Source organism: Marmota marmota, unplaced genomic scaffold, assembly GCF_001458135.2.
Source record: "Marmota marmota marmota unplaced genomic scaffold, marMar, whole genome shotgun sequence".
Classification (NCBI taxonomy): domain Eukaryota; kingdom Metazoa; phylum Chordata; class Mammalia; order Rodentia; family Sciuridae; genus Marmota; species Marmota marmota.
In genome coordinates this window covers 430,948-456,139 of record NW_026000222.1, presented here as the reverse complement: position 1 = coordinate 456,139, position 25,192 = coordinate 430,948, and the positions used below count along the sequence as shown (strand labels likewise).

Below are 25,192 nucleotides of genomic sequence, written 5' to 3'. Positions count from 1 at the left end.
GAGGCCCGGCCTCCCGCGAGGGCAGACTCCCAGCTCCTACCCCTGCTTTCCCGATTCCGCCCGCGACGGGCTCCGCCGCCGCAGCTGGTGCTGGGCGAGAACTTGGCGGCCTGCTTCCCCTCTCCATCTGCGCCTGGGCTCTTCGGGGCCGGCAGCCCTCTCTGGGGACCTGTGCCGCCACTTCCGTTACTGTCTCTTTTGTGGGATGAAGGCGCTGAACGATTTTTACCAAGGTGGACACATGGTGTAAGGAAAGCGGGGTTGTGTTTCGAAGCATCAAGAGCTGGGCATGGTGGTGCACGCCTGGAATCCCAGCCGCTTGGGAAGCTGAGGCAGGAGGATGGGGAGCTCAAAGCCAGCCTCAGCAATTTAGCGAAGCCCTGTCTCTAAAATATTGAAAAAGGCTGGGATGTGGCTCAGTGAAGGGTTAAGCGCCCCTGGGTTCACTCCCTGGCACCAAAATAAATAAACAAACAAATAATGGTCGTGGCCCAATGGGAGGATAGGCAAAGTGCATAATTAGCAGTGCCTGGAGACCTGGAAGTCTCTAGGGTCTTAGGAGTCGCGTTCAGCTGGGGCCAGGACGAGATGGGCAGAAGAACTGGCATTTCTTTTGGACCAGGAAGTGTGATCAGATTGGACACAGATGAGAAGGGTGGCATGCCACACTCAGGAGGCAGGGGCAGAGCAGGAGGTGCCAGCAGAGCAGCAGTGTGAGGAGGGATGAGACCCTGGAGGGAGCCAGGCCCGTTGCCTCTAGGTCTCAGAGAGTAACAAGACAAGAGAAGGGAAACCAGGAGAGGCTGTGGGAATCAGAACCCTGCTGCAGACACTGCTTAGACCCAAGGAGAAGTGCTCATTCCGTTCTCCAGAGGCACCACATCATGCAGGGTTGTCAGGGTGCACAGAGCTTTATCTCCTCTCTTCACTAACATCCTAGAAAGGCAGCTGTTTTCCCCACGGTGGGCCATGGTGGTTTTTTTGTGGTACTGGGGGTTGAAGCCATGGCCTGGAGCATGCTGGCAAGCAGTCCAGCGCTGAGCTGCATCCCAGCCCTCTTCTGCCTTGCGCCTCCCCCTGTTCTCAGCCATTCCCAGCCTCCCGGGAGGGGAGGGGGTGGTAGCCAGCTTCCTTGGACCTGGGAGACACACGTGGCCAGGTGCCACTGAACAGTGCTTCTTTTCTTCTGTTTTTCTTTTCTTTTTTTGATACAAGAGATTGAATCACAGTGCTCTTTTTCTACCACTGAGCTACATCCCCAGCCCATTTCAGTTTTTATTTTGAGGCGGGATCTCGCTAAGTTGGTGAGGCTGGCCTGAAACTTGGGATCCTCCGGCCTCAGCCTCCTGAGTGGCTGAATTACTGGCCTGCGCCACCCTGCCCAGCCTGAGCCATGTGTCTTCACACAGAGGAGGTAGTGACTGGATGGTGACGATAGTATTCTCTGCCATAATGGTGTTGCTGTGCACAGTGGTGACTCTTGTAGACAGCAGGCATGCACACTGGGATGGAGAAGGAGTGGCTAGGCCACCTCTGTATTTCGTTCAAAGTGGGCCCAGTATCATCCTCCCCCTTTCTCATCAGAGAAGCCCAAGTGTGTGGCTGCTTCTCTCTTTGGTGAGCAGGACATGGGTGGACTTCTCAGTGCCAGGTGGGTGAGAAATGCCTGTTCTCAGCTGTTTACCAGCTTCCAGGCGCCACACGGGCAGCACCTCTCTCTTTCAGCTGGGGCGATGCCGGAGCGTGAAGGAGTTTGAGAAGCTGAACCGCATTGGCGAGGGCACCTATGGCATTGTGTGTGAGTGACCACCGTGGGGTGCCTGGAGGCGCAGCTTGTGGCTGATGAGTACAGGCTGGGTTGCCACAAGGCAGCTGTGTTGGGGCTGGCAAAAGCTTCTCAAGGCTGGGATGTGGCTCAGTGGTTAAGTGCCCCTGGGTTCAATCCCAAAGCTTTTTTTTTTTTTTTTTTAAATTTTAATATTTATTTTTTAGTTATCGGCGGATACAACATCTTCGTTTTGTATGTGGTGCTGAGGATCGAACCCGGGCCGCACGCATGCCAGGCGAGCGTGCTACCGCTTGAGCCACATCCCCAGCCCTCAATCCCAAAGCTTGTTCAGGAACTTTTAACGCCTAGTGCAGTTTCCATGAACTTTACACCATATCTGGGGGCAAACCTCAGTTTCAGGGTGCTAATATCAGTAACCCAAATGTATAACCATGGAATGCAGCGGCTGTTAGAATATTGAAAGGTAGAATTTTCAGCAGCAGCTGGTGTTCATACCAGCTCTGTTGGTGTGAGACTTTCTGTCTAGTGTTTGGAAGAGGGACCATCCAGATAGAGCACTTTATTTGTTGTTGGGACATAGCTGCAGGCAGGTGTGAAGCAGTGGGTCAGATGTTGCCTGAGTTGCCGGAGGCCAGGTTTCAGAGAGGAACTGGGTATTCATTCCCACCCAGCTCAAGTGAGGGAGCCCCGGGGAGCTTGTCTCAGGAGTATTGCTTGCACAGAGTGAGGACCGAGCATCACTAGGCACTAGGTTGCTAGAGGGAAGGCAGTTCTGAGGAGCTGAGGGGGGCTTCTGAGAAGAGGAAGGGAACCCTGAGGAGCTGAGGGGGCTTCTGAGGAGGGGCAGGGAACCCCAAGGAGCCTCAGAGGGGCTCCTGCCTAGCACAGAGGGGCTTGTGATGGGTTTCCATTCCAGATCGGGCCCGCGACACACAGACAGACGAGATCGTTGCCCTGAAGAAGGTGCGAATGGACAAGGAGAAGGATGGTGAGTGGGGAGGGGTAGACTACTACAGCTAGGACCTCAAAGCAGGAAGGGGTATGATTAGGGGGCTGGCTCAGCCTGTCACCTCCAGGCCAGGTTTGTGAAGTCTATCCCCACTGCCTGGAGGTGTGTGGATTCTCTCCTGCCCCTCCTCTCCCTCCAGTCTGGCGATTCACCTCACCTACCTTCCACTCCAATCTGGCACCCCGCTGAGCCGCAGTGGGGGGGGGGGCTCGGACCCACCAGGATGCCCTCAGTACAGCAGTGAGCACAGAGTTGCTGATTTTATTGATGAGTGACAGTGACGAGTGGTGTTGGGATGGCCAGTCTCCCTGAGCCGGGACAGTAGCGGCATCTTTCACTGGGTGTCCCTGGAGCCTGAAGGCAGGGCAGGGGCTCACTGAGCCTTCTCTGTTGCAGGCATCCCCATCAGCAGCCTGCGGGAGATCACTCTGCTCCTGCGCCTTCGCCACCCAAACATTGTGGAGCTCAAGGAGGTGGTTGTCGGGAACCACCTGGAGAGGTACCCTGCTGGGCCCACCACCCGTGTGGGCCCTGTTCCTCTGTGCCACCCTTCCTGCAGTGAGGGAGGGCCTCTGCCCAGAAGGGAGAAGACAGGATGGGGCATGTGTTTTCCTGTGTTTTCTCCCAGCATCTTCCTGGTGATGGGTTATTGTGAACAGGACCTGGCCAGCCTCCTAGAGAATATGCCGACGCCCTTCTCTGAAGCTCAGGTATGTGAGGGGCACGTTGCGAGCCCTGGTCAGTGACCACTGTACCAAACAAGGCTGGTGGTGGTGTGGGGGTGTCTCAGCCCTCTTGAAAGAGGTGGAGTTACTGCCTGTGGGGCATGTTGGGGAGTGCGAGGAGCCCAGCCTGGGACACGTGAGGCCCCTGGGGAGGAGAGACGGCAACTGTACTTTTCTGGTTGTATTGGACACAGCAACCACTAAGTTCCTGAGGCTGTGTGTTGACAGCCTGGCCACCAGTAAGGACATGGCACATAGAGGGTCCACCGTGGGCTCGCCCTAACCCTTGCCTGGGTCTCTACACAGGTCAAGTGCATTGTGCTGCAGGTGCTCCGGGGCCTCCAGTACCTTCACAGGAACTTCATCATTCACAGGTGAACTGAGGAAGCCACAGGAGGTCGGAGCAGTTGCCTGCACTGGGCAGGGTGACCGGCCTCCCCTACTGCAGTCATTCGCAGAGACCTCCAGGGGCAGTGTACAGTAGAAGTTCTCCAGCTGCCTGGGGGAAACGTCTTCTGCCAGGAACTGCTGGGAGTGGGGGGCCTTTGGGGATGGGAGCCGGAGGCCGGCTTTGCCTCTCTCATAGCAGCGGGAGCTACTGCTTACCTGGCGGCCAGTGTCCTTGCCATTGCTACCCTTTGCTTTCAGAAGGGGGTTGGGGGCAGTGTAAGACCGATGTGGTCTCAAGGCTGTGGTGAGTCTGCCCCATGGAGCTTGCTTCCTGGGAACACTGGCGTTCTGTCACAGGGACCTGAAGGTGTCCAACCTGCTCATGACTGACAAGGGCTGTGTGAAGACAGGTGGGTACAGGGTGGTGGCCCTGTATGTGTGGAGGTGGCTTTCTGTGGACACACCTTTGGTGGTGGGGGTGTTGGTCCTTGTTTAGTGCCCTGAAGGACCTCTCCTTCCCTCTTTGCCTTTACCACAGCGGATTTTGGCCTGGCCCGGGCCTACGGTGTGCCAGTCAAGCCAATGACCCCCAAGGTGGTCACCCTCTGGTGAGTCCCTCCCGGGGATGAGTGTACCTGTTTCAGGGCACTTTGAGGGTGGGGCCAACAGTGCAGAAGAGTGGAGAGTCTGGGAGACTCATAAAGGCTGGACAGAGAAAGGCACTCCAGGTCACCTGTGGCCTAGGACAGCTTCCTAGAACAGCCAGGGTTGACCTGGCAAAGGGTGACAGCTAGGCTTAGTGGCCTTAAGGAGCCCACCTTGTCCACCTTCCTGAGGTGGTGCCTTCAGAGCTGGCTTGGAAGCACCTTGGGAGTTGGGTGGCCTCCGTAGCTCCGTGATCATCCTGTTAACAGGCAGAACGACCTGTGGCAAGGGAGGACATGAGGGTCCCTATGTGGCACCTCTGGAGTGTGCATTAACCACACTCCAGCAGGCTGATGTCCACAGGCCTGTGCCGAGGCCTTGGTGGTTCTCGTAACGCCCAGGACAGGCTCATGTGGCAGCTCTCCATTAACAGCTGTGACCACTGTGTCACCCTGGTTTTCAGGCCTAGAGCAGAGGGTATTGGACCTGGCAGTAGTGGTCCTGTTGTTCAGGGTACTGTGGAGCCTCTGGGAGGCTTGGCCCTGGCTGAAGGAGAGGGGCTGGCCACAGCGACCTGGAGTGCCTTTCTCTGCAGGTACCGTGCGCCTGAGCTGCTGCTGGGAACCACCACCCAGACCACCAGCATCGATATGTGGTGAGAGCCGCTGCTCCCAGAGCTCAGCCAGGGCAGGGCAGGGCAGGGCAGGGCAGGGCGCATGAGAGTGCAGCTGCAGAGTGGCCGTGGGAGCAGGTCTGCCCTGGCTGTGCCCTCTTGCCTATCCCATCACCAGTCTGGTGGCATGGCACTCAGGTCTGTGGTCTCTCCCCTTGTAGGGCGGTGGGTTGCGTTCTAGCTGAGCTGTTGGCCCACAAGCCCCTTCTCCCAGGCACCTCTGAGATTCACCAGATTGACCTAATCGTGCAGCTGCTGGGGACACCCAGCGAAAACATCTGGCCGGTGGGTAACCTGGCAGTCCCCAGTGCCCCCTGTGCCCAGCCCGTCCATGGCTCCAGCCCTGCTTCCTGCAGGGTTTCTCAAAGCTGCCCCTGGCTGGCCAGTACAGCCTGAGGAAACAGCCATACAACAACCTCAAGCACAAGTTCCCCTGGCTCTCAGAGGCTGGACTACGCCTGCTGAATTTCCTCTTCATGTATGACCCCAAGAAAAGGTCAGATCCCGCCTGCGGGCAGTACTGCGAGTCAGCATTTGGAATGGGAAGACCCTGCTCTCTGCAGAGGTGGAGGGACCCCTCAAACCCACATCCCTTATTTATTCTTGTGGTGCTGGGTCTGAACCTGGAGCCGCATCCCCTGGGCCAGTGCTCTACCCCTTCCCCCAGCTCAAGCAGAACCTTGAAAGACAGTTTCTCAAAACATGGGCCGCCTTGCTGCCAATGTCCAGGGTGGGTTCTCTCTGCTTCCTCCTGTTGTAGAACTCACTCTGAGGTTCCCTGTGGTCTCTGGACCCCAAACGTCCCTTTACCATCTACCCTGCTACTGGAAGTTTAAAACAGAAGCGGTTGGGGTGTGAGGGGACAGACCTTTTTGAGGCCAGCATCCCATTAATGGGCTGCTTTTCTGCAGGGCAACCGCGGGAGACTGCCTGGAGAGCTCCTACTTCAAGGAGAAGCCCCTGCGTAAGTTCCCCAGACCCTCTGGGTTCTGTTCTCTGGGGGCTTGCTTGGCCAGTGGCCCTTTTCTTGGTGGGTGGACTTCCAGGGCACGCAGGATGTGGACATCCTGGATAGGTGAGGACCTGGAGCATGCCCCATGGCCTGGTCTGCTGGGGAGCCACCCATCCCTCTACCCTAACACTGAACTGCTCCTCTCCTGCAGCCTGTGAGCCGGAGCTCATGCCCACCTTCCCCCACCACCGAAATAAGCGAGCTGCCCCGGCCACTGCAGAGAGCCAGAGCAAGCGGTGTAAGCCCTGAGGTGGGCCTGCGTCAGATGGCCAGGCCTGCAGGGGACTGGGAATGCCCCTGCAAGTCAGGTTGGGCCTCCTGGGAAGTTGGCATGCAGCTTGTCCCCAGGCTACCCTCAACCATCCTGTTCCTTGAGCTGACTCCACCCTGCCTGTGCCCAGAACCAGGCAGGTATGGACTTGGGGTGCAGTAGGGGCGGGAGCTGCAGCCTGTGTACCCAGGTGAGCTGAGTTGTCGTGGCCACACCTGGTGGCTGTGCAGGGTCTTGTCTGGCAGACACTCCTGAGAGGAGGACACACTGGTGCTGAGATCTCAGGCGGTACAGCTTAGTGGGGTCTTGGAGCCAGGGGTGGGCACTGGCCTCTGAGGACTGCTGTGCTGTTGCCTCTTGGTCACAGGGGCTGCACAGGGCTCAAGAGAAGCTGTGGTGACCCTGGGCAGGGCTGGGAAGGGGGGCACCCTTGAAACTCCTAAGCAGCTGGCTCCCATCCTGAGCAAGAGAAACACTTTCCTAATAGACCTGGTTTCACCATTGTTTAATATACTGTGGGGTTCCTTCTTGTGTGACATGGACAGTGTCCTCTGAGTGCACTGGGGAGGAGGAGCAGGATGGGGCACAGATCGCTGTGCCTGCCCCCTGAAGCTGGGCCAGGGCAGACTCTGCACTTACCCATCCCTGGGTGGGCTGGCGGCCTAGGGACCCTGGTCTCAGGGGCCCTAGGTGGCCTCCAGGGAAAGCAGGCTGTGGTTTTTCCCTCTGGGGTCTGCAGCAGCTGCACAGACCCACAGTGGACACAGCAGTCCAGTGGGTGGCCTGCAGGACTTGCCCCCTCTTCTGCTGGGAGGCAGCAGGGGTGCTGGTGGCTGAGCCTTCTCTCCACTGGGTAGGAAGTGGCACAGCTGCCTGGGTTCCACCAGCCAGCACCCCCTGGCTGTGACACTGTGGGGAGGCCAAGGCCCTCAAACCAGATCAGCCGGCGCCTGGCAGCTTCCCAGATTGGCCCTGCAGACCCTGAGCAAGCCACATGGAGGGTGGGCAACCTGCTGTCCTGAACCACAGGCTGCAGGGAATGGACTAGGAGCTACGGGCCAGCCAGCAGGTGAGGGGATTTTAAAGGGGTGGGTCCTTCTCAGGGACAGGTTCGGGTACTGGTGACAGGGACCCTTCGCTCAGTATACTGGGCATGGAGGACAGGGACACATTGGCAGGTGTGTCAGTCCAGCTCAGGGCTTACTGCCAGCTGGGCCTGAGCCTGGCCCCTGGGGGAGGAGGACTTGGTACTGGCCCCAGGCAGGAGCTTCCCATGGAGGCTCTGCCCCCACCTCCCTGGACTCCCCCAGGGATAGGGAGACCAGGGCATTCAATGGCCTTGGCCCCTCCCCAAGAGCAGCACCATGGAAATTCCTGAAAACCCTTGACCTGAGCCAGTTGGGCCTAGGGGCGGGCCCCTGGGCTGTCGTACAGCAGGGTGTCCACCTGTGCACGCTGCAGCCACAGGCGCCTCTGGGCCTCACTGAGCAGTGCCCGCAGTGAGTGGCTGGGGCGGCAGGCTGATAGGGCTGTGCAGTGGGCAGCATGTAGCTGGTGGCAAGTGTCACAGCAAAGGGTGGGCAGGGCACCGGGGGCTAGACAGCTGTGTGCCTGGTAGCTCAGGGGCTCAGGGACAGGCCCATAGGCTGAGGCCCCCTCTGCCCGCACATGTCGAGGACTGGCCCTCCCTGGGCTCACAGGGCCTTCAGGAGCAGCCAAGTCCCCAGGTCGGCTCAGCTCATGGCGCAGTGAAAGGAAAGAGAAGGCAGAGGGCTCAGGCTCCAGCTCCTCCTCCAAGGTCCCATAGGGTGGGCTGCTGGCTCGAGGCAGCTCCTCTGCTGGGGGCTCCCAGGCCCCACCCCCAGTGCCCCACAGTTTGGCACTCTGCTCCCAGAGTGGTGGCCTGTAGGCCAGCTCCACAGGGGGTGAGTCTGCACCTGGTGAGGGCTCCCCGTAGAGGCTGGCCTCCTCCGAGCCTTCGTCTTCCTGAAGGTCCCGGTACAGGTCCCGCGGGGCCCTGTAAGCAGCAGGAGTGCCCCGGGGAGGCAGAGGCGGTGGCTCCTCGTCCTGGGCCAGCCGCTGCTGCAGCCAGGCCACACAGGAGGCCACATCCCCACTGGCCCGCCGGGCCCTCAGTAGCTCTTCTGCTGGCAGCACACTGGTGCCCAGCTGGGTCAGCACCTCACCTAGGATCTCACACTCCAGCCGGAGGGCGAAGCAGCCCAGGGCTACCTGCACCAGCTGGCAGGCAGGGGGCAGAGCGGTCACCATCAGGCGGTGGCTGTCCCTGCGCACGTAGCCCATCTTCTGGAAGCTCTGGATGAGGAGCTCCTCGGAGAGCACGCCCTTCAGCACATGCACGTAGCCCCCCGAGAAGGTCTGCAAGGGAGGGGCCTGGTCAGGCCCTCTGCCAGCCAGGCCCCAGCACTGCTCTGACCTGTCTGGGGCAGGTCCACACCGAGTGCCCTGCCTAGAGCAGTTCTCCTCTTGGACTCTCCCACCTCCTCCTACCCCGGGGTTTGCTACTCTAGTCCGTCCCCTTAAAACAGCTTCTTCAGCACTCTCCTGCTTCTCTGCTTCTTCACGACAGTACTGGAGACCTTTCCTCACCAGGGTAGGAGGCTTTGCTGTGCATCTTTTCCCTACTGTGTAGTACTCCCCTGCATGGATGCAATACTGGGGATTGAACCAGGGCTTCGCCTGTGTGAGGCAAGTGCCCTGCTTGCCTGAGTTACACCCTAGTCCTCTCATGCAGCTAGGTGAGTACCCTGAAATGGCTTTCTAGAAGAACCAAAAGGATCATGAGACCCATGGCATGTGCCTCTCCTAAGTAAGTTCTGAAACTCCAGGGCTCTGTGGAGCACCCCTCTGCTTACAGTAGCTGGAGGCACACACCTCCCAGGTACTGAGCACCAGCTGTAGAACTTCCTTTTCTGTGGACCTGTGTCCCTTTCTCAGAAAACAAAATGGGCTCAGAGAGATTAGGTAACTTGCCCAAAGTCACACAGCCAAGAGGCAGAACCAAATCACCAGCCAGCTCTGCTCCTTCCCAGCCTCCCCCTGCGCTTTGAGACCCTCAAGGACAGGCCTGGCCATTCTGCTTTTGCCCCTCCCCACCGTGGGGCTAGTGGGCCCTCCTTATCCCCTAGTCTGAAAGGCTGAATAAAAGTTCAACAACCTTGGACCAGCGGTGCCCCAGTGGAGCTGCCAGCTCCTGAGTTCCTTCCAAGAGGCTGTTTGCAGCTAGGCAACCGGTGGAGGCACACCTCGCCCACGTGGGCACTGACGTCATCACCCTCCTACTCCTCCCAGTTAGCTAGGAGCATCCGGCAGCCCTGCCCCCTCCAGCTCTGGGCAGCTCCCCAGAGAGCCCGACCCGGCCCTAGCCGGGAACCAGGTCCGTGCCATCCCCCATCCGTGCTGTCCACCCCATCCCCCCGTCCCCCCTCCGGCTTCAGCATCCTCCTTTACAGACCAGATCAGCCGGCGCCTGGCAGCTTCCCAGATTGGCCCTGCAGACCCTGAGCAAGCCACATGGAGGGTGGGCAACCTGCTGTCCATCATTCATCACAGCCAGCCACTTCCAACACGGAAATGCTAGTTTATTCATTTAACACTACAAATTTCACTCTCTGAACCTGTCAGTGTCACTCCATAAGCTGCCAGCGGCCCTAGGGAAGGTAAGACCAAGGTGGTCACTGAGGCAGAACCTAGTGGACTGAGGGCACCTTGGCTCCAAAGGGGCAGGATGGCCCTTTGCCTGTGTGGCTGAAACTCAGCACACTGAGTCATGACAATTCAGGGGCGCTTGTTTATTCTTTAGTATGCAGATCATAAGCAGCTACTGTACTGGGGTTCCTGTGTCGGTGGTAGGGACCCCAATCAGCCTGTTCCCGAATGGTTCTCTGCTCTTCATTTCCAGTGGAACAGTAGCTGATTAGAGTCTCATTTGAGGCCCGAGTGATGATGATCTGCGGAATGACAAATTTCTTCTTGTTCGACTTTTGCTTTACATCAGGTTTCTCTAGAGGGAAGAAAACATCCAGGCATTTAGTGGCTGTGTGGGGAACTTCCACAATGCAGACAAGGCCTGTCTGGGGCCAGAATAAAGGAATCGGGCTTGGGGTTAGCAGGAGAGACTGTGCACGGAAGTTCCAAAGCTCACATGGATTCACAATGCAGCCACAAGGGTCCTTTCCTTCAAGGGAGAAACAGGAGACTTTCTAGATTTCCTGTGCCCTAGGGAAACAGCTGTAGGGTGGCTTCAGGGCAACAGCACAGGAAGGAGAGGATATAAAGGCAGTTCTGCCCCAGATGCCCAGCATCCAGAGGGTTATAACTNGGCCGAGTCCCCGGAGGGACGCGCTCCGGGTGGGATGGGGACGGTGGTTCCTGCAGCAGTCTCTGGGTTGGGTGGCTTTCCCTGCTCTGCTCGTTGCTCCGTACCTCTCAACCCCTGGTCTGGGGGTCTTTGAGGCGAGATGAAGGCGTTCCCCTCCCTCTGTCGGCCAGCGTGGCCTCGAGGCTGCCAAGCGGCCGCGCTGCAGATCTGCCAGCCTTAGTCTGGGCCACCCCTCTCGGGACGTTTGACTTCCCTTCCTTTGGTTTCCTCTGGTGGAGGGGGGTGAACGCCGGAGGGTCCCCGCCGGATGGAAGCAGGGTGTTCTATTAGGTCCTCTTCCTGGGCACCTCCTGCTCCTTTCCTCCCCAGGTCACCAAACCAAGGCTCAAATGTGTCCAGAAGGGACCTTCCCCGGGGAAAGTTACCTGCCTTCTGTTAGGATTTTCACTGGGATATTTTTAGATGTTTCTAAGGAAATTCGTTAAACGTTGTAACCAAGTAGGCAGATCTCTCTGAGGCGTTTTGCTGGCTGCTACTAAACTGGGAGTTTTTCATTTAGTGTTTAGGCATCCAAGGGGTCACACTGACCCTTAGGGGAGCTGACTTCATTTGCCTGCAGCTCTTCAGCCTTTCATTTTCTTCCTGTCAGCAAGGATCGAGTGAACCCTTCTCTGTTCCTGATTTGATTCCTCTGTCTCCTAGCTCCCTTCTTCTTGAACCTGCTGGGCCCCCAGTGACCACTCCCCCCCCGCGGTTTCAGGCCGCCTTTGACTCAGCAGTACTGGGACTTCAGAGGCCAGATCATTAGGATGCCATGCCCAGCAAGGCACAGTGGCTAACACACCTTAATCCCAACAACTCCAGGGGCTGGGGCAGGAGGATTGCAATTTCGAGGCCACCTGGGCAATTTAGGGAGACTATATCTCATAAAAAGGGCTGGGGCTGTGGTTCAGTGGTGTGGTTCCCCTAGGTTCAATCCCCAGTATCACAAAAGAAAAAAAACAAAAACAAAAACGTAGGAGCGTGGCCATGCTCCTGCCTTATTTTGAGATGCTAACTTTCAGACCCCAGCTGGTGCTCTGAGGAGACTGGCAGGAGTGGATGGATCCCTGTACACCTGCAGTCTGGGACTACAACTCCTGGGAGACAGGGCTTTCTAAGATCATCAAGATGAGGTTATTCCAGACTGGGATGGCCCCTAATCCCAGATGATTGATGTCTTTGTAAGAAGAGCGTTTTAAACACAGAGGTAGAAGACCACGTGGAAATGGAGATGAGAGTGAGATAGCTCCAACTGAAGGACCTCAGGGATCCTGAAGATTTAATAGCTTGGAAAAGGCAGGAAGGAGTCTCCCCTAGTCTTCAGAGAGTGTGTGGCCCTGCTGACACTGAGACCTCAGATTTCTGGCCTGCAGAACCATGAGAGTGAATTTTTGTGGTATTTTGTTACAGCAGCCACAAGATACATGTACAGGCCTCGCATGTTCTGACAGCCCTGAGGTCCCAGCTGACCACCAGCATCGAACTCAAGACATATGAACAGATAGCTCTTCAGATGGATCCTACCCCTCAGCATTAGGTTACCCCAGTGTGGAAGCAGCCCTACCTGGATTGCACACCCATTAACTATTCCTGGATGCAAGGTCATGCACAAAACCAGTTGATGCATCCTTACCTTGCTTCCTGCTTGCCCAAGGATGGATGCTATGTCCCTTTAATTTGTGCACGTCTCTCCCATGAGCACTGCTACATCAGTGGGTCCATCAATACTTACCTTGACCCTGAGGAGTGCAGCTGGTCACTGCACCATCCACCCCACAGCTACCCTCCCCAGTTGCAATGGTATAAAGTTTTTTTTTTTTTTTTTGGCGGGGGGAGGCTACTGGGGATTGAACTCAGGGGCACTCAACCACTGAGCCACATAGCAGCCCTATTTTGTGTTTTGAGACAGGGTCTCACTGAGTTGCTTAGTTCCTTGCTTTTGCTGAGGCTGGCTTTGAACTTGGGATTCTCCTACCTCAGCCTCCTGAGTTGCTGGATTATAAGCGTGTGCCACCAGGCCTGGTGAAGTTATTTTTTTTTTTTTAACTTTTTTTTAGTTGTCAATGGACTTTTATTTATATGCAGTGCTGAGAATCAAACCCAGTGCCTCACACATGCTAGGCAAGTGCTCTACCACCGAGCCACAACCTCAGCTTGAAATTACTGTTTCAAGTTGCATTTTTTTTTTTTTGTACCAGGGATTGAACCCAGGCATGTTTAAATTAACTGCTGAACCACATCCCCACATCATCTTATTTATTATTTTGAGACAAGGACCAAATTGTTGAGGCTGGCTTTGAAACTGTGATCCTCCTGCCTCAGCCTCCTAAACTGTTGTGATTATAGGTGTATGCCAGCGAGGCTGGTTTAACTTCCATTTCTTGTTATGGTTCTGAAAACTTCCTTCCTCTCATACTGGTTTTTTTTTTTTTCTTTCTCTCTCTCTTCCTCTATACAAAGGCTGTTTGAGGCCATTGCTGTTTTTATAATTGGGGACTTCTGCCTTTTTCTTGTTGACTTGCAGGATTTCCAATGGGAAGATTGTTCCTTGTCCAACCTGCTGCAGATCCACAGTCTCCAGAAGACTGAGGGACTAAGCTGAAGCAGCACCTGGACACACCCAGGAAATGGTGGAGGCGGCCCCAGCCCTCCCAGGACTGGCCTGCAGGTGCTCCACCCCAGGCAGGGCCAGCAGATACAAAACCAGGACTCCCTCAGCACACAGCCCACCCTGCGCTGCTCTGTGAAGCAGGACTTAAAGCCCGTCTTCTCAACATCCACGTCAAGGCCTGCTGAGGGGACAGGACCCTGCTACCCTACAGGATAGCCTGCCTCCCTGCCAGAGCAGACATCACAAGGCATCTGGGGAAGTGCAACGTGGCAGAGCACTCATCTGTGTGTTGTCCCGTGTGGCATGTAGGGCCACCTCAAGGCACTCCGTGCACATCCACCTGTGGAGGTGCTGCAGACCAGGGACATGCATCCCCACGTGGCAGCCAGACTTCACACGTGGCTGCTGTGGGGCACTTGTAGGCGGGCTGCCACCCTGCCACCGCAGGGCACCTGTGTCTCCATCGGGAGCGATTCAGGGTCCCGGTGAGGAGCTCTTTCCTGGCTTCCCACCAAGTCCCTGGGAGCTGTGCTTCCTGGAGGGAACCCTACACCTGCCTGGCCAAGAACAGCCCAGAGGACCCTGCACTGGAGCAGACGGTCGCTCTGAACACAGGTTTGGGGTGGGTGCCTGGGCTTAGTGGTCTCTGCGGTGACCAGAAGAGGATGGCCATGCTGAGCCCTGACACCAGTAGCCAGGCCTCCCTCTGGCCAGTGGGGTGGAGACTGAGCAGCCACACAGAGTCAGACAGCAGCGACTCTTTATTTTAGGCCAGGCTGGTGGCCATACAGGTGTGTGGCAGGCAGGTGGCCTCGGGCTCAGGCTGGCCTGGGAGAGGCTATACAGAAGTGGGAGCTGGACAGCGGTTCTGGAATATTCATCACTCACCACCAAAGTGAGCCAGGGCAGGGAGTGTCAGAGTTCCAAACTCAGGGCAGGAACACCTGGGCCAACACAAGCGAGCAGGGCAGCTGCTGTCCAATCAGTCAATCACAGTCCCACACTGCCGTGCCCAAGTTCCTGGGACGGGGCTGGCAGGCTGTGGCAGGAAACTGGCTCAGAAGGCTTTGACTGTTCTGGGGGAAGGGAGACTGCTGCTCTGGCCAGGCTCCTACCTCCCTGCTCTGAGCTGCTGCCCTGTGAGGGCCACTCTAGTGTTGGCGGGCTGGGTTGTGCCTGCAGATGTGCAATGCTAGAGGCCTGCCAGTGGTGTACAGGCCCCAGCTTTCCCTCTACCAGGTCTCAGAGGCTAGCAGAGAACAGAGCAGGGGCGGGCTCGGGGGCTGCCTCGGCCCTGCTGGGAGAGGGGCAGATGTGGGTGAAGAAGGGGCAAGAGCAGGAGACCCCTGCAGGCCTGGCTGGCTCCCCACCCCAGGGCCAGGTGTGCAGGGCAGCATGGAGGCCCATAGGCTGACCTCAGTGGCCCTGGACCCCTCGGGGCAGGAGCTGCACATAGCTCAAGGCGCTCTGTAGTGACGTCAGGCAGTAGCCCTCCTCTCCAATCAGGTAGCTGCAAGGAGGGGCAAAGGCACGTGTCACGTTGAGGGGCATGACACCCAGGACTCTGGAAAGTGACGTCTGCTCTCACAGGGCAGGACCTGGGCCAGAGGTGACCAGACCTGGGCTGTCAGGGAGGCCAGGCTTGGGAGGGCCTTTCCCTACTACCTATTTGTCCGTGGGTGGCAGAACCACCCTTCCATGAGCAGGTGTTGTCAGGGCCTGCTGAGCAAGGGACTGTGGGACACAAAGGGCTCTAGGCACAGGTGCACCTACAACATGGCCCAGAGGTGCTGCTGGGGCCTCCAGCCTGCCTTCCTGTCTGCCCACAGCCTGTCACTGCCTAGCACCAGTCTAGGAACGGGGTGAAATCCCCTGGTGGACATGGCTGTCCTGTCTCTAGTCCTTCCCAAGGAGACACCTAGCTGGGGGTGCATGCCTGGCCCTGCCCCCGCACTGGCCCGGGTATTCCTACCCCTCATGGGTGAATTCCTCCAGGGCAGCACACTCTGACACCAGCTGGGGAAGCCCACTCCTCAGCACCACGAAGGACAGGATGGGCAGCAGGTCATCAGCACCACTGTTGGGCAAGAGCACAGCAGCTGGTGGGCTCCAGGGCCAGAGGGCCTTTCACTCCCCTAGCCTGGTGGCCCTGGAGTGGTCTTGGCCTGCCTGTTCTCCTGCCTAGCAGCAGAACAGACCCCCTGAGTATGGATGGATGGTCCCCCTCCTGGCGGCCTAGCACCCTGACAGTGTTGTGGCCACTCGGCTCCAGGCAGACATGATGCTCTGGGCGTGTTGCTCAGGGCCAGCAGCTTTGGGAAGAGTAGAGGCAAGGAGCCAGGGAGGTGGCCGGAATCTGAGCCGGGGCTTGAGTTGGTTGAGCCCCTGCCCTGCAGGAACATGGTGGCCCTGCACTGGCTCCACAGATGGGCTGGTGGGGGTAGAGGCTGGGACTCATGAAATAGGTGAAGAGGCCATTGGGAGCCAGGCCACTTCTGCCAGCTTCTCCCTTTCAGAGCCTGAAGTGGCCAGGAGGATTCTGCTTCCTTGCCTCCGGTGGAGCTCGGCCCTGCACTGCTGACCTGAAGCTGTAGGCCCCAGGTGCAGGGCAACAGGAGGCAGAGCTTATGCAGGGCTGAGGGGGACACAGCCTCCAGGTCAGAAGGGTGCTAAGTCCAGGGAGTCACAGTAGGATTGGGCACCACAAACCCCCTGGGCTACTGAGGCGGGGAGAAACCAGCTCGCCTCAGGACATGCCAGCAATGTCCCTGGCTGGGCGACCTGTGCAGGGCCCGGGGACTTCAGAGTGGCAGCTGCCTTGTTTGTGCTAGGTGTGTGACGGGGGCTACCAGCACATGCTGCTAGGGAAAGGAGTCTTCAGCTTCGCCACATCAGCCAAGGACCCATCCCTGAGAAGCCTTTCCCAGCCTGATGCAATGCCAGCAGCCTTGTCCAGATGGCTGGAATGTGAGGAAGGGGCAGGCCCCAGCCCCTCTGAGCCCAGGTCCTCTGTGGACTGTGCTAAAGTGAACGGCCCTGGATGCTTGGAGAGGCAGGGCTGCCGGGTCCTCCTCAGATAGCTTCAGGGCAGGTGGGAGAGTTCCCTCCTGCCCAGTCTCTGAGGGCAGGGCAGCTCCTCCTACCTGGGTGTCCTTCTCGGGGTGCCCTGGCCCCTCCTAGAACTCACATGGCAGCTGCCGGGGGATGGGCGCTGGCCTGGTGCGTGGCTTCCTGGGCGCGGCAGTACTCTTCGGCACAGACACAGATGGCCCGCAGGGTCCGCACTGTGGCACAGAAGCCTGGCTTCAGGGGTGGGGGTACAACAGAAGGACCCAGCAGGAACAGGAGGACCAAGGGTCCCCATGTGGGCGTCCTGCTGCTGCCCACCGTCTCCTGAGGTACAGGGCTGAGAAGAGCTGGTGCCATGCCTCCAGGGGTGCTGCCCTCACATTTGGCCAGAGAATGTCGGTAGCCCAGAGGCGCCAGCACAGGGCCAGACCACCGTGAGGCGGGAATCTGCCTCGTGACTCCCACCTCTCAAAGCCCCCCGTACCAATGTGCTCCAGCTTCTTCTGAGGGCAGCTCTCTAGGACCAGCAGCCCCAGCTCCTGGACTGCGGCACAGTAGGGGTAGGTGGTGGCCCCCCGAGTCTCAGAGTGCGGGGGGAGGAGCCGGGTGGGGATGCCAAGGGCTGTGGGTGGCACGTTCCTGTAGAGCTCCATGCTCCTACTCAGGGCAGCCTCCTGGGTGCAGTGCACACTCCTAGGGCAGAGAGAGGCCAGCTCAGGCCAGGGCAGGGCCAAGCTGTGGCTGGGGGCCCTCGAACTCTGTCCTGGGGAGACTTGGCTGGCAGTGAGCCCAAGCAAACAGTCCAACAGTTCCCAAGCCTGCCTTGGGACCCGAGTCACCTGAAGAGCAGGCGGTGGTGCTCCAGGGCTTGTCTGGGGTGGCTGGCAGGCAGGGGACATACCTGTAGAGGGCCAGCAGCAGGGGCCACAGTGGGGAGAAGAAGGGCTCCTCGATGCACGCCAGGCAGCGGTCCTTGCAGGTGGCTGTGTTCAGGTTCTCAAAGGCCAGAAGGGTCAGCGAGAGCAGCCTGTCTGCCAGGAACAGAGTTGGGGATGTCCAGGCAGCCCCCCGCCCCGCCGACTGCCATTACCTCTGCAGGCTCTAGGCCCAGAGCAATGGTGTCCTCCTCCCCCCGAGCCAGCCTGTGTGGCTGAGCCACAGGAAGGTCCAGGCTCGGTGTGGGGAGGGCTCCATTTGGTCCTTCTACTTGCCTTCAATCTCTGCACGCCCACCCCTGCCATGCTGGGTGGGTATGGCCTGGGGCAGGGCAGGGGGTCTGAGGCCAGAGGCCTGCTGCACCTCCTCCCTGGGGCTGCTGTGTAGCCAGGGGTCTGCAGAGGAGAGGGAAGGATGGCCCCTTTCTAAAGGACCTGCCTCACATCTGTAGGAAACACAGGGCTTTAGAGTCTGTGCAGAAGGGGCACGACCAGAGCCTTCAGGACGTGGGCAGCACTGGTTCTTAAAATCATGGAAGCCTTCATCCCTAGAAGGGGCTCACAAGACCCCTGCCACCTGAGCCCCAGGGTCCTCATGCCATTTCCCAGTGGAAGGGCTGGGGGTGAGCTGCAGACTCCAGCTGGTGCCCATGCTGGACCAGCAGTCCTGGGCTGGGGAAACGCGCACCTCGTTGGCCCAGGGCACAGCCAGTATTAATTGCTGCCCACAGTTCTGACAGGTCTCCTGTGACAGGAGAGTTACAGGGACCAGGGCAACAAGGAGGGATGGACAGGTCATTTCTCCCCACCTCCCTATGTAGCCCAGGGAGGACACAACCCAGAACAGAGGGAGACCCTGGGTGGGTCAGGGTCCACTGAGCCACATGGAGGATGGACAGAGGCTCTGTTGTCCAAGAAGGGGCTTTGGCTAGAGGGCTGCCACATGGGTCTGCTGCTCACCGATGGCATCGTGTATGTCCTTCACTGTAGTCTTCAGGCACTCCAGCAAGGGCTCCCTCTTTGTTCCCGGGCTCTGTGGCTCAGGCTGCCCCCCAGGACCCTGGCTCCACCTCTCAGACACAGCCAGGAACTGCTCCAGGTCCTCAAAGGAGCTGTCCTTGTCTGGCAGCCAGGCTGAGGCATCCGTCAGGGGTGAGGGAAGCCCAGCTGGGCTGCTGTCTGCCCCTCTGTCCAGGGGCCCAGGGTTGAGTGGGGGCAGGGTGGGCGTGGCAGGGAGTCCTTCCTGGGGCCTTGGAGCCACGCTGGACTCTGGGGGGGGGAGCATGCAGTGGAGGCTCTGGGAGGACCGAAGCCGCCGGCCCCCGGGGGCCAGCAGTGCGTCAGCACCTGGGGCAGGCGCGGCGCTGAGGGCGCCCCGGCTCACGGCGGGGTAGAGGGCGCTGTACACCGCACACTGGAGCTGCTTGAGGAGCTGCGAGATTGGGTGGTCGGGGAGGCTGCAAGGAGAGCAGCAGGCTGACGGGCCGCACAGGAGGCACGCACCACTGCCTGCCCCATCCTTGCTCCTCAGCAGAGGGCAAGCCAGAGGCCTCCATGGGGGGTGAGAAGCCCGACCCCAGCCTGTCACCCTCTGTGGTGTCCACCCATCCACAAAGGTGCCGTGCCACAAGAGACCTCAGAGAAGCGATTCCTGTCTGGTTTCTGGAGCGTGACCTGCCCCCTGTGGGGAGGCTGCCATTAGGGCAGAGGGGCCAAGGCAGAGGGAGCCCAGGCCTCCACAGGGCCATGGCAGAGGGGCCATGGCGGGAGAGGGTGTCAGCAGCACCAGTGCCTCGGCCAGAGCCCTAGCCCCATGGCCTGCTACCCCACCAGCTGCCTCCCCAGCCATCACAACTCAGCTTTTTTCCTCAGCCTCTTCCATGTTATCCAGCTATTGACAGGAGAAGCCCCTGGAGAACCGGTGGGTGGGATCTGTTTGGCCCAGAGTACCTGAGCAGGTGGGAGACAAGGTTGGTCACCAGTGACAGGTCCCCTGGGTTCCTCTTGAGCTTGCTCCTCCAGTGCTGTGGCCAGTCCTGTAGGACAGGGGGCCTTGAAGGAAAGCACAGTGGGTCCCCTGGGATGGGATGCCCCTTGTCCCCAACCCAGAGTGTGCCGGAGCCCTCCCAGGGTGTGGGGAAGACCCAGTACCAGTAGGCTATGTGACCCTAGCTCCGCCGCCCACCTGCTCCGCCAGCAGGACTCACGTGCTCTTGCTCGTACTCAAGGATGGCCGCGTAGAGAGCCCGCTGTTCCCGCTCCTCTGGGGTCAAGGCAACCTGACTGCAGAACCTCCTGGGGAGGAAGGGTGAGCTGGGCCCCAGGCTGGCACAGGGAACCCCGCTAGCTAAGAGACGTTAGGAGACACACCTGTTGGCAGCCTCCTGAAGTCGCAACCGGCGCTCCTCCATCTTCCGCTGGAGCTGGGGCAGCAGAGTCAAGGTGCCGGTAACATCTGACCTGAGAGGACCTCTGCCCCTTCCCTATCCCTCACGGATCCTGCATGCCCCCAGCACCTGAGATGTCCTGGGGACCCGCAGGCAGGCAAGGCCAGGACAGGCACTGACCTGGACAGGCTGTTCCCAGGGAAGACATCTGAGGCAGTCACAGCTTATGAACAGAGCTACTTGGTGCTGGAGGGGATGGACAGCTCATGCAGCAGCCAGGAGGTACGAGGCAGAGCAGCAGGTCGGCCATGGAGGACAGGCTCCTCCACAGCTCCAGAACTCCCAGGCTCTCCCTAGGCCCACTCTGCCCCATTGCAGAATCCCTAAACTCTAAGACCACACTCTGAATCTCTCCTTGGGGACAACCAGGATGGGCAGATGGGATGCTGTCTCCTCCCGGGCTTTGGCGATCACCAGATTCTCCATCATCTGCCGTTGTAGAGACAGAGTCTAGGAGGGGAAGGAGGATTCAGGCCCACTCCTCACCCACCCCTTGGACTCTTGCAACCAACCCTAGGCCCTCCCTGACCCACTCACCAGTGATGTCTTCTGCATGGCCTGGCTGGGGTCCAGGCGGGCCATCCTGGCCTCGTAAGTAGCCTTCAGCTTCTGGTTCTGCAGGGAAGCTTCCTCCAGGGGCGTCAGCTCCCTGGAAATGGTGCACGCTGCTGTCCAGACCCCAGGACTGAGTACCTGGTGACTCAAGCACCTCCCTTACATCCCTCCTGAGACCAAGTCATGGTGGCAAGGGCTGAAGGAGATGCAAGGGGTGTTCTGGGTAAACTAGACATGCCTTCCCTCCTAATCTGCCACCGAAACACAAGACTTCATATTGCCAGGAATTTTGGCTGGACATTTGAACTTGAATGAAAACTAGTTATGTATCTATGGAAACAACTTGGAACTCTTGAAAAGCACAATGTACATGCCAAACAGATTTGTTTGCAGTCTGCAAAAAAGGAGAACCATGTCTACTCTGGGATGGGGCAGCAGAGTCAAGGTGCCGGTAACAACTGACCGCAGCCCTCCCCCACCTCCCTCCTCTTGGTGGTGGAGGGTAGCACGTGGAGGGGCAAGACCAAGGAGGGAGAGTCCACCGGGAAGTCCTAACAGGACCCTACAAGGACGTGACTCTGGTGTTGTGGTGGAGTCAGTTCTAGAAGTGCCCTTGTGAGTTAAGTCTAAGACACCACTGGAACCTCCCTGCCCCTGCATTCTTCTGCCCCGGAGATGTATGTGCAGACATGAGGGAACCAGGAGCAGTGGGCAGGAGGAGTGGGTTCACTGGGCTTCCTGTATCTGTGTCTTGGTATCTTTCATTAGTTCTATAAAGTTCTCTGTCATTTGTATCTACTTTTTTTTTTTTTTGTACTGGAGATTGAATCCAGGGGCATTTTACAACTGAACTATATCCCCAGCCATTTTTTAAATATATCTTTTAGTCGTAGATAAGCATGATACCTTTATTTTATTTATTTTTGTGTGGTGCTGAGGATCTAACCCAGTGCTCATGTGTGCTAGGTAAGCGCTCCACCACTGAGCTACAACCCAGCTCATGTTTGTTTGTTGAGACAGGGTCTCACTCAGTTGCTGAGGCTGGCCTTGAACCTGCAATCTTCCTACCTCAGCTCCTGAGCTGTTGGAATTACAGGTGTGCACCACCACACTGGGCTGTTATATCTTCAAATAATGGCCCCCTTCCTTTCCTTTCTAGAACTCCAAAACACATGTTTGGCCTTCCATTTCTCTTGAGTCTGTGACACCTTCTTGATTGTATCCCAGGCTTCTCTCCAGCTGTCTGCACCACTGAAGACTCATTCAATTGATTTTGTGTGGATTCCCACCAGAGAATATAATTTATTCTTGTTCCCAACTAGTTTAATTTTTAGTTGTTGATGAACCTTTATTTTATTTATTTCACTTGGTGCTGAGGATGGACCCCCCAGGGCCTCACACTGGGCCACAGCTGGTTTTTAAAGTGACTTCGGGATTGTGTGTCCGGTTTCCTTTCTACTTGGTTCTTCCTGGGCTTGGCCTGCCTGTACAGTTCTTGTTCCTGGCAGCGTTTTCAGATGCAGGGGCCTGAGAGCACTACCTGAGGACACTCTTCAGGTCTGCTCTTGCTGTTTCTTGTTTCCTTCTGTGCTTGGCTATCTCTGGCTGTGGGCCATAGAACTCATGAAAGATGAAGGTCGTTTCTTCCTAAAAGGACTTGCATCTGCTCCTAGCATGCAAAAATGTTTCTACTCTAGACCCATTTCAACTGATTCCCCATGGTGGGCTCGCTGTGCTTGGCCTCCAAACCCAGTCCTCAACCTCAGTGCACCTCCCTCCATCTTACTTCTTAGAGCTTTGTGATTCTACCACCTGGAGCTTCTGGAAGATCTCAGGTGGCAGAAAAGGAGAAAGCTTCCCTCCTTCATCGGAACACACCCGGCGGTGTCGACTGGCAGGTGAGGGGACTGAAGCAGCCGCAGGCATGGCTGGCTTCAGGCGCACTTTTCCTGCAAACATACAAAGCCAGGATCAGCAGTGGGGGCCCACTGCACAAAACAGATGCAGACTGAGGATACTTCAGGAGAACTTCCTTCTTTGGGTACCCACCAAGCTTGGCAGCTGTTGACTGGGCCCGCTCCAGACACTGCCCAGCTAGCTTCAGCATCTTTGAGGTGTCGGGGGGCACAGTCTCATCAGCATCTGGGGAGGCACAGAGGCTGGCTGTACTCAGCTCTAGTAGTCAGAATCAGAAGCTTGCTAAGAACAGGCAAGCCCATCCTCACCTCTGACCCCCACCTCTGGCAGCCAGTGTGGCTCCACCGGCTGGTCTACTTGGCTCATGGCCATGCCCACTCCTGTGGCTGGCCAGTCCAGCATCAGACTAACCCTTGGCCTCTCACCAGACTCTGAATGTCAGAGCCCTGCTGGACTTTCACTCCTCACTGGGAGGCCTCATCCACAACTATGGCACATCTGGGGTGAGGGCCAAGCAGCCTCTGTGGCTACTGCACAGAGACAGGATGTGCAGAGGGACTCCTTGGGCATCTCCCACCTGCTGCACATGCTCCCAGAATTGCCTTCCTGCAGGTTGGCCCCAAGCACCACCTCGCACCCCGTCCCCTACCCAGAGCTTCCTTCTACAGAACCATTCCTAAGCAGACACCCCCTCTGCCCTGGACCCCATCAGCCCTAGCTCCTGGACCTACTGCTGTGCTCCCCTTAGAACAGAACCTGTAAGACGCTATTTTCTTCTCATTCCCAGCTCTGCTGAAACTGTCCTTACCCATGCCCAACTTGCCAAAGACGGCAGGCTGCTCAGGTTTCTCTGCTTCTTGGATGTTACCCTCCCTTGATGATATCTCTTCCCAATGCCTCAATCCTGGAGTGCCCTCTGGCACTCAGCTGAGCTCCTTCCCTCTCTGGGGAACTGGGGTGACCACTGATTTTCCCTGACTGAGCCCTACATCCACTGAGCTGCTTGCTTTCAGACTTAATGTGTTCATGGTGGAATTCTCTCTTTCTCCCTCACAAATCTTCTTTGCCCTACCATCCACCTGAGCTCCTCCTGCCCTTGGCACCACCTTCCCATAACAAGTCTGGTCAATCCCACTGCAAGGTACGTGCCAAACCTTTCACTGCTCCTGCCTCCAGTAGTCCAGCTCCTGCTGTCCGCTCTGCAGAACTTCCTTCAGTCTTTGTTCCTGTGCAGGCCTCTCTCACAAAGCTCAAAGCCTCTGTGAGCTCCTTCACAGCTCACACAGGCACACAGAGCCCTGCCCACATCCATTCCCTTCTCAGGGACTTTGCATGTCCTTATCTTAAGAACACCCCCACCTATGTGCTGCCTTCTCCTCTCTGCCTTGGTCAGTGCCTTGTCCTCCTGAGAATCCATCCCTTTGCCCATAGCATTGCCCCTGGATGCCACCATGCCACACTTTTACAGTTCAAGCTCTTGACCCACTCTCTGCTAATGATCAGGCTAGAAGGACACAGAGACCTCAGGCCTGGAAAGCATCAAGAGCTAAGATCTCACAGCGTGCCTTTATGAAAGACGCAAGGCTGAGCTGTACCTTGATGAGCTCCAGCATCCTCCAGTAGCACCTGGGAGATGTAGTGGATGCTCCTCAGGTATTCCGTGTATGCCTCCTGCGTTCCCGAGGGGAGAAATGGCAGGGGTCAGGCCACTAGAGGGGGTGACAGCCTCAGGGAACAGAAGCAGCAGTACCTGCTATCCCTGAGAGAGACCCCTAGCCTGTGGTGATTCACTGGGGCAGACAGCATCCCCACTGTCCAGACAGGAAGGAAAAGATGCCTGAGACGGATGCCAGAGGGCTTATTCCTACAACATCTGCACTGGGCAGTGAAAGCAGGGACCACCTGGGCATCAAGCTGTCTCTCACTGTCCTCTCAGGCACAGAAAAGCAGTGATTACTTCAGTGGCCTGGGGAAGCAGCTTCAGCAGCTGATGCTGTTTTTCACTCTGTGCAACAAGTTTCCTTCCTGTGCAACACAACCATTCATTCTGTCGTTTAAGGAAAATGCGTCCTCAGAGGTTAAGGAGGGGATGAGGCTGCAAATCCCAGACTCACTTTATGGCTTAGGTTCAGGAAAACCCTTTTTCCCAGAACCACAGAATAAATCCCCGCCCAGGAGCTGGAACGGCTGAATGCGGCGTTTTTAGGGTGCGACTGCTCTGACCACGGCTCTGACAGCCCCGGAGCGGGGAACCACAGCACAGAGTGCTTGTTTTCTTCTAAACCAGTTGTCAAATCATCCACCCTAGATTCAGTCTGCACTACAGAGACAAGGACAAAATGGATTCCAGCAGATTTCTGACTCTTGCCCCAGAAAACCAACTTGGGGAACCAGGATGCCCTCCTTGGGCAGCCAGTGTGGCTCCACAGGCTGGTCTGCCTGGTCGCCGCCCACGAGGTGGCAACCATTGTCAGGGGCAAGTCACCCCGCGCCCCGCATTTCCTTCCCGCGGCCTCTGAAGGCTACTGCACCTCCGCATCCCCAGAGCCGGGGAGGCCCTCGGGCTCCGTCCCGGACTGGGTCCGCTGGCCCCGGAGCCACACACGCATCTGTCAGTCCCGTACGCTCGGCGGCTTCGCACCCACCGGGGCTCGGGTTCTGACTCGCTGGCCAGACGGAGCTCTGCCCGGCGCGCGCCGCGCTGCCCGAGTCCACCGCGCGGCCCACAGCCAGCAGCCAGCCGCAGCCGGAGCGCGCCGG

At 57.8% G+C, this 25,192-nt stretch overlaps 3 protein-coding genes across 14 annotated transcripts in view; 1 reads left to right on the top strand and 2 right to left on the bottom strand.

The window, feature by feature from the left end:
• Cdk10 (cyclin dependent kinase 10) overlaps positions 1–7,025 on the top strand; it is an 8,104-nt gene extending 1,079 nt beyond the window's left edge. For 2 of the 4 annotated variants that reach the window (XM_048792572.1, XM_015495935.2), the window contains exons 2-13: positions 1,726–1,798; positions 2,706–2,777; positions 3,195–3,297; positions 3,427–3,508; positions 3,830–3,897; positions 4,271–4,323; positions 4,452–4,521; positions 5,154–5,213; positions 5,393–5,516; positions 5,588–5,727; positions 6,143–6,195; positions 6,395–7,025. In XM_048792572.1, coding sequence (XP_048648529.1) covers positions 2,759–2,777; positions 3,195–3,297; positions 3,427–3,508; positions 3,830–3,897; positions 4,271–4,323; positions 4,452–4,521; positions 5,154–5,213; positions 5,393–5,516; positions 5,588–5,727; positions 6,143–6,195; positions 6,395–6,492 — 870 coding nt within the window. In that variant the 5' untranslated portion in view covers positions 1,726–1,798; positions 2,706–2,758 and the 3' untranslated portion in view covers positions 6,493–7,025. Of the gene's footprint in view, positions 1–6; positions 1,652–1,725; positions 1,799–2,705; positions 2,778–3,194; positions 3,298–3,426; positions 3,509–3,829; positions 3,898–4,270; positions 4,324–4,451; positions 4,522–5,153; positions 5,214–5,392; positions 5,517–5,587; positions 5,728–6,142; positions 6,196–6,394 lie in introns of those variants that run through there. The other 2 variants (XM_015495937.2, XM_015495936.2) reach the window with 2 other exon arrangements.
• Positions 7,003–9,987, bottom strand: Spata2l (spermatogenesis associated 2 like). The gene has a single exon (XM_015496263.2). It carries the CDS (start codon positions 9,263–9,265, stop codon positions 7,919–7,921), a length of 1,347 nt encoding a protein of 448 aa, XP_015351749.2. The 5' UTR covers positions 9,266–9,987; the 3' UTR covers positions 7,003–7,918.
• A 4,265-nt stretch (positions 9,988–14,252) lies between these two features.
• Vps9d1 (VPS9 domain containing 1) lies at positions 14,253–25,184 on the bottom strand. 9 transcript variants are annotated; one of them, XM_048792688.1, is made up of 17 exons: positions 24,547–25,177; positions 24,028–24,103; positions 22,565–22,690; positions 22,302–22,464; positions 20,498–20,609; positions 20,348–20,410; positions 19,884–19,936; positions 19,721–19,808; positions 19,464–19,549; positions 18,861–18,970; positions 18,474–18,782; positions 17,790–17,909; positions 17,480–17,609; positions 17,063–17,271; positions 16,697–16,793; positions 15,482–15,586; positions 14,253–15,019 (listed from the first exon to the last, which is right to left on the bottom strand). In XM_048792688.1, the coding sequence occupies exons 1-17, from the start codon at positions 24,898–24,900 to the stop codon at positions 14,926–14,928; spliced, it is 2,295 nt and encodes a 764-aa protein (XP_048648645.1). In that variant the 5' UTR covers positions 24,901–25,177; the 3' UTR covers positions 14,253–14,925. The 9 variants fall into 9 exon arrangements, 8 of the variants coding, with proteins under 8 accessions (XP_048648645.1, XP_048648648.1, XP_048648649.1 ...); XM_048792691.1 differs by having other exon boundaries at positions 18,474–18,970; positions 24,964–25,184; XM_048792692.1 differs by having other exon boundaries at positions 18,474–18,970; positions 22,565–22,657; positions 24,964–25,184.
• Positions 25,185–25,192: the final 8 nt, after the last annotated feature.

Coding starts and splice junctions, on each gene's coding strand:
- Vps9d1 (XM_048792685.1), bottom strand. CDS start 24,900: ATGGTTGCCACCTCGTGGGCGGCGACCAGGCAGACCAGCCTGTGGAGC. Junction 20,411..20,497: donor CCATGCAGAAGACATCACTG/GTGAGTGGGTCA, acceptor TTCCCCTCCTAG/ACTCTGTCTCTACAACGGCA. Junction 19,550..19,720: donor TTGAGTACGAGCAAGAGCAC/GTGAGTCCTGCT, acceptor CCTGTCCTACAG/GACTGGCCACAGCACTGGAG.
- Spata2l (XM_015496263.2), bottom strand. CDS start 9,265: ATGAGAGGACTAGGGTGTAACTCAGGCAAGCAGGGCACTTGCCTCACA.